This window comes from Neltuma alba, unplaced genomic scaffold (genome assembly GCF_004799145.2).
Source record: "Neltuma alba isolate B1F8T4 unplaced genomic scaffold, ASM479914v2 tig00007537_pilon, whole genome shotgun sequence".
Taxonomy (NCBI): Eukaryota; Viridiplantae; Streptophyta; class Magnoliopsida; order Fabales; family Fabaceae; genus Neltuma; species Neltuma alba.
This window is the reverse complement of record NW_021634807.1, coordinates 1,337-8,640: the sequence shown is the minus strand read 5'-3', so window position 1 is coordinate 8,640 and position 7,304 is coordinate 1,337. Positions and strand designations below refer to the sequence as shown.

Below are 7,304 nucleotides of genomic sequence, written 5' to 3'. Positions count from 1 at the left end.
ATAATTATTATAAAATCAATACTTTTGATAATAGTTAGTTAAATTTCAACTGAGACTTACAGATAGAGCCACAAGTTCTTCCAGCAGCCCCTCCAAATGGCGCAAATGCTGTCATATGAGGGGTTTTAAATAATTCATTAAAGGTACCCTTTTTAAAATTTTTATTAGTTCTTATTGAAATTACAACCTAGTCTTGCTGAATTTAACAATTGTAAGTGATAATTCTGATTATGTTATTACCTATAAACAAGTTAAGGGAGTTCTGAAGTACATCACTCAATATGATGTGAACTTAAAAAGATATCTACATCCCCAAAATCAAACACGCATAGAAACCATGCTGTTACATTTACAAACCTTTTTAGCTAACATTACACGTCAATTTCGAAGAAAAGATAACTCCAACTTGTCAATGCCTTGAGGTCTCAGGAAGTAGGCAGCTATTGCGAGTATGATGATGAGTACAGCAATCCATAAGCTCAATCCTCCTGAAAAGAAATTAACACACGTATAAATAATGATCATGAAAGTCTCAACAGCCATAAATCTAAGACTTTCCAACAACCCTTTGAGAAGTTAGGCTTGAAAACAAACCACTAAAAGTTCAGCGCATTAAGTTGTGCAGTTGGATAAGGTACTCTAAACTAATATTTGGTTTCATGAAAGATTAACCAAAACATGCGAGACCCATTTACAGTAATCGTATAACAGAACCAGGGACTTGATTCAGTTATCAAGCTACTTTAATTTTAAATATGCACATACCACTTTTCTGCTTCTCCTCAATTACAGTAACCCTTGCACTTGAATCAAAGGATACAGAAGCCAACACCCTGTACTCAAGAGTCAAAACCATCAGTAACTTTCTATATGCAAACTTCTAGTTCCAAGTAAAAACAGTAACAATATATTGGTTTCAAACCTTGAATCATGGGAGAAAGCTAACGCAGTTACTATTCCAAGGTGAGCCTTTTTAATCATTGACAGAATCTGCATATTTGTCGAATTCACGATCACAACGTCTCCTGAAGGTGTTCCACTGCATGTCAACCCACCAAAACAGAATAGATAAGTTCTGGACAAGTTTCACGCACACTCCTGTTTTATCTTTTTTAACCTATCTTTATTGACCACTAGAAAAGATGTATCAGATTACTTACCATGCAACTAACTTTCCATCAGTTGAGACATTAAATGCAGAGATTGCATCACGAATAATATGCTTCGAACCAATCCTTGCCCCAGTTTTTGCATCCCATGTCAGAATGCTCCCGCCTTTGTCTATATATCCAGCAATAAAATAGTTTTCAATTAAATTAAACATGACTACCCTTAGATTACTTCTAATCCAGTGAGCATATACCTGTCATGGCAGCAATATACAAGACATGGGTCCTATCGCTAAATCGAGAAAATCTGCAAGAGCTAAAAACCTCACCCTGCATGGTAGTTAACAAAATATGATTACGATACAAATACTGAAAAGTCAGATGATTACTGAAAAAAGGATGATCTAAAGCACTATACTGTCTTATGGTCAATGAATGCAGTTCAGAACATTACCCATTGACCAGTGTAACGGTGGGGGGGGGGGGGGAATTAAAACCTTCTAGTACATTTTGGCTAGATCTCGATGATTATAACTATCATTTCTATGCAGATACATGAGGGATATTCCATAATACTTCTTAAACAGTTTGGCTACAATTAGGATACATATACGTCATACGTGTGACATGAGATGAAAATTTGTCAAAGAATGTAAGGTGTTTTTTTTTTTTTTAATTTCATACTACTTCCGGTCCTTAATATAACAGCTCGTTTAACTTTTATTTTGGTTCTAATTATAAGACCTCAATTCACTTTGTCTCTTATATTTATCTATTTTTTCCAAGTTGGTCCTTATAATAATAGTAATTCTCACCAATATACTTGATTAACAAGAATATTTTAAAAAATACAATACTTATTTATTACAAATAACTAACTTAACTATTTTTCTTAATATGCTCAATTTGGTCAACCAGCTCTTATATTAAAAATCGAAGGTACTAGTAACTATTCTCTTGATATATGCCATCAGTTTTCTTTCATCCTATCCTTTCTTGCTTTTCATTTAACTAATAATTTGGTCTCCCACATATTCGACAGAGCTTAATGAGCTAGATATTCATGACTGGTGGATAATATAGCATGTGGTAAATTTTATATCTTATCTTGATATCAATGACTTGTATAATCACCCGCTCTACCATTGGATATTGATTCTCTTTGTTTCTCAAAGTCACTTTATGATCTTATGCTCTTTTTAGTATCAATTAACAAGTCCAGTCCGTGTGTGTGTGTGTGTGTGTAAGCAACATCACTCCAGAATTGAGGAATGCGAAGATAAGAAACAGACAGATGCCTAGCCAAGGAGTATATGTCAGTCAGATGAGGTAGTTAGAATACTTCTGATCAAAACACCAGTTGTTTGTTATGTGTTGATGTACAAATCACTTCCATCTGATGCAGTAGTCAGAAAAGACAACTATGAAAGATCACCTTCTTCTAACTTACCTTGTAAAGCTATCTACCAATCAATTAGTAGATACTGGAGAGCAATGATGCTCCACAGGAAATGATGACAAGACCATAAAAAATTAGCATTACCAACAATAATTATATAGTTTTGTAACATATAATTTTGAAGTATCATAAATTATTCAGCCTTCAAAAAGCAGAGACTGCACATGTTTTCATTCTACCAATTATTTAATATTTAATTTATAGATTCCACATTTCATTACTTACTCATTGCCAATAGTGGTGTGCAGTTCATTGTATACCCAATGTCACTCGCATTAGTTTAAACCCTATAGTCAACTTAACATTCTTTCTGTAAGTGACAATAAATTGCTCACATTTTTACTTGACATGGAAGTTAGGACCGTTGATAAGGAAACATCCCAAACTCTGCACGGGCCACCACTTCCTAAAGAGACAAGCAGTTTACCATCAGAGCTGCAAGACAATGAAATCAGATTATAAGGGAAACCCTCATCAACGATAAAACAGAACTTCTCTTTTCTTGCTTCCGAGAACCTTTTCTTCTTTTCTTTGTAGTATTCAATTAAAAAGTAAAATCTCCATAATATTGCTAAACAACAAACCTGAAATGTAAGTCTTTTACTGTTGAATAAGCCTTAGTCTCATTGAGAATAATTTTCATGCTAGGCCACTTGAAAGCCCTCAGATTGCCATCCTGTACTGCACCAAAATCAGAAAATCATATAGCATGCCAATCCTTTATCAAAACAGACACTCCATACCTTGTACTTGGTTTGTCAAATGAAGCTTGAAACAAAATTCTTGCTCATAAGGCATCTAAAGATAAGGAAACACCCTGAAAACACAAGCATTCAGCTCCAACTAAATCTTCCAAGTTCCATATCACTACAAAACTTTCATGTTGCTACGAAGTTCTAACCTTCTTTGTTCCATCCACCAAATATTCCAATAATAAAAATACAAAATCCTTCTTATACAAATTATAATAAATCTAAAATTGTTCAAGAATTAATAGAAACAAGAGAACGTAATAGCACTTTTTTTTTTTTTTTTCTGTTCAAGATATTAACATAAAAAAAATGTTAACAGAGCCTTTTTGACCAGGTGGTGGAGGCTCAAGAGTTTGATATGAACTTCATTCGTTCTCCTAATTAAATTCAATTTTAGGGACATGGTAGACATGTGCTATGTGTATACTCTATACCCAATTGGTTTGAAGCAAAGAGGTATGTTGAAACATATAGAAAACCATCATAGCCTTCTCTTAATACTCTAAGCTTGTGAGGTGAAATCTTTCTCGACATATATATTACTATACTAAAGAAGAAAACACCAAGCATACAACACGACTTCTATTTTTTCGCAGGCATCCGTTTTGATTGGATTTTGAATTAATACATATGCTTCCAAGTTGTGAATTGTAAATCATATCATCATGAGATTCAATAATAAGTGGAAAATAATTCAAAATATAAAATATGACATACGTATATCTTCATAGTATGCATAAACTCAAGATTGTAAAGCTGACATAAGAGTTAAAAACATGACATATGGATTGACGTTTTATCAAATATGGTAGCAGTCATCCAAACCTCCTCAACAATCTACAATAACCATTATGTTAAATTTTTTCCTTTCTCTTCCTGTTTCTCGCTGGTTTTTTTTTTTTTTTGGGGGGGGGGGGGGGAGACAATGTTGAAGACTCATCCGCTTCTTTTTTAAATAACAATACCACATTGGCACTGCTCTGTCTTTGAGGAAATATTGGTTAAAATTTGTGGCATTTATTACTGACTCTTGAAGACCATGGATCCACACAGCACATTGAATAAAATAGAATAGCAGTAACAGAGAATTAGTTGAGATGCTTCTGCACAGCCTTTATTTGTTTCAAGTTGCACAGTCTTTTCCTGGTTATAAGCAGTATTATTTTCATAATGAAAATACTTTACCTCCCCACCAACAGCTAGCATAGTGCCATCATTGTCAAACACCAGAGCTAACTGCTGCCCGACATCCTCTAACTCATTGAGTACTTTATCAGAAACCTTTAGACGTAACTTATGATTTTCTGCACTCCTGTTTTGCTCCCATTCAAACCATCTGCATGAACAATACACAATCCATGTCATAATGTTTCAAAGCTGGAGATAATGAAGTTCCACTAGTGTATTAAAAATTAATATCTTGCCTAGTGCGCATTTAGATTAAACTTTCAGATTTACAACAACTTCTCCTCAATGTATTATGATATAAACTAATATTTTTACGAAGGAGACAACTTGAGCAAACAAGGAAAATATGAGAAGCAATATACCTGCAACCCTTTGGCATCGCACAAATAATGCCATCACCGGGGTGAAGTGCCATTCTATAAGGCAACTCGGAATCAGTTCCAAGCCTACCCACCTGTAATATTGAAGAAATTACCCAAACAATAAGGGCAGAATTAGATAAGCACAAGCCACATGCTTTTAATGATATCTTTCTACAATCTTAGATTTTCATTACAAAAATCACTAAACCATTTGATGTTGAACAATTTTCTCAAACAGGTCACGTCAAAATGCAGCAAAACATACAAATTCATGCAATCTAAACAACTCGATTTCATAATCCATGGGAGTGAGGAAAACATAACAGAAAAGCAGCCCAATCAACTTTCATCACCACACCACTAAGACGAGCCTAAATTCATATAGTTTCATCAAAACACGCATGAATCAGCTATGAACCTCATGACAAAAATCAGAAAAAAAAAACTCAGATCTAATTCCTCTAGTTTCAAATCAAAAAACACAGGCCAAATCAAATCCATAAGAATTCAGAATCGAGAGAGCAAGAGAGTAGCATACTGGCTGATCAGATAGAGAATTAGACGCGACATCAAAATGTGCAAGCAACACGGCATTGGGAATACCACTACTGCCTTCACCACCACCACCAGTGATCGCAAGGAAGTGCTCCCCGAACTGCTCGGGTGGGAGAGGCATGGAGCTCTCGGCGTTGTTAGAGGCTTCACCAGTCGTTTGATTCAATACTGATTTGATAACATTTGGTGGGATCCATGCTACTGAGTAGGAAGGAACGCCGTATTTCTTCAGATTTGGAGGAACTGCTACACCGCTTCCAACCATTTTCTCTCTTTTCTTGGCTCTAGGTGCTTCTGACTATTCTTTCGCATCAACGTTCCAGGCTGATTTTAGAGCTCATCCTTTTCCCGCAACAACAGCATTTTTGTGCTAAACAAAGGCAATATATGCTCTTTGAATGATTTGGTTAACGGAATAAAAGATAGGATTAAGTGCGTGCAGCACTATTAAATATTCGCCCACAAACCCAATGTCTTAAGGGCCTGTTTGGTAATCAAGATTTTTTATTGGCAACGGGCGAGCTTTGGTTCAAAGAAGAGGCAGAAAAGAAATGAAATCTAGGACATGATTTTCCTTTAAAGAGCTGAAAATTTGTTCCCGCCAAAAGTGATGGGAACAAATTATCAGTCGTCTATGCTAAAGACTGATTGATCCATTTGCCTCCAAAAGTTTTGATTATGGAGTATGTCTAGTGCTTGGCTGGAGAGTAATAATGGAATACCTATTGGTGATCATGTCCTGAACGTCTCTCTATCTTTCTTCAACCTTGGTGCCACCTTCTTACACTCTCATCATCAACATCACTAATGTAGACGAACGCCATAACATCATCGTATTTACCTATATGCTTCGCCCTTCCATTATTCACTCTTAGCTACTTCACTGCTCGCCAATTAATATCTTCATATGACTCAGAAAGTTGGTATATGAAAACTTGTGTGTGTGTGTATTCATTCATATACAATGAAAAAGTTTTAAGTCTGTTTGTTACTTTGAATATTCTGAAACGTCTAGGAAAAAATCTAACACGATAGCCATGCTATTTGAGTTAAGTAAATTGATCTTTTATTGCCATTTTTATGTGTCAACATACTTTGTTTCGTGAATAAAAAGACTGAGCATAATTAGAATTTTGTGCAAAATTTTGAATATCGTGCATGAAATTAGAATTTGTATAGAGAAATTTGAATATGCTTAAAAAAATTCAAATTTGATGAGAAAATCTGGATTTACTTTATCAAATTTAAATTTACTTGCTCTTTTTCTTGTCATATTTATTTAAATCATAATTTATTGAATTTTTAATAATATTATTATTCTCTAAGGTTGGAAAACAGTTTTTTTTTATTTATAACATTTTTTCTTTTATCAAAACAGCATTTTTTTTATTGAATAATATTATATTCTTTCATTAAGGGTAATATGGTAAAATGACTTGATTTTTCATATTTTCATCCAAGCAAACATAAACTTTCCATTGAACCCATTTTCAATTCCAATGTGAACTAAACACTCACTCACTCAGAAATTTTTCATTCCCTTCCTTTTAATTCCTTTTCATTCCAATCGATTCTTTGAACCAAACGAACCCTAAAGTAATGATTGGTGCAATTTTACCCCTAAAGTTATTAATATAGTGCAAGCAATTTCACCCTAAAGTTATTAAAACGGTGCAATCTCTTTAATTGTTAAAGTATTGAGTCAGCAGAGTTTGAATAAAATATCTTATTTAGCATATGAATGGGTAGCTAGCATGGGGGGGGGGGGGAAACCTTATTTGGTGTATGTCTGGATATTTCAAAAGAGCTTTTAACCATAAGGAGAAAATTAAAACAGAGGTGTATACGTTCTGCTCTTTGCAAATGAGGAGTAGCGGAT

The 7,304-nt window shown here is 34.4% G+C and overlaps 1 protein-coding gene across 1 annotated transcript; it reads right to left on the bottom strand.

The window, feature by feature from the left end:
- Positions 1 to 201: 201 nt before the first annotated feature.
- LOC114752771 (SEC12-like protein 2) lies at positions 202 to 5,798 on the bottom strand. Its single transcript, XM_028941473.1, has 10 exons — positions 5,409 to 5,798; positions 4,871 to 4,962; positions 4,506 to 4,656; positions 3,153 to 3,244; positions 2,904 to 3,003; positions 1,364 to 1,439; positions 1,161 to 1,281; positions 923 to 1,039; positions 766 to 833; positions 202 to 488 (listed from the first exon to the last, which is right to left on the bottom strand). Exons 1-10 carry the CDS (start codon positions 5,688 to 5,690, stop codon positions 379 to 381), a joined length of 1,209 nt encoding a protein of 402 aa, XP_028797306.1. The 5' UTR covers positions 5,691 to 5,798; the 3' UTR covers positions 202 to 378.
- Between the last annotated feature and the right edge of the window lie 1,506 nt (positions 5,799 to 7,304).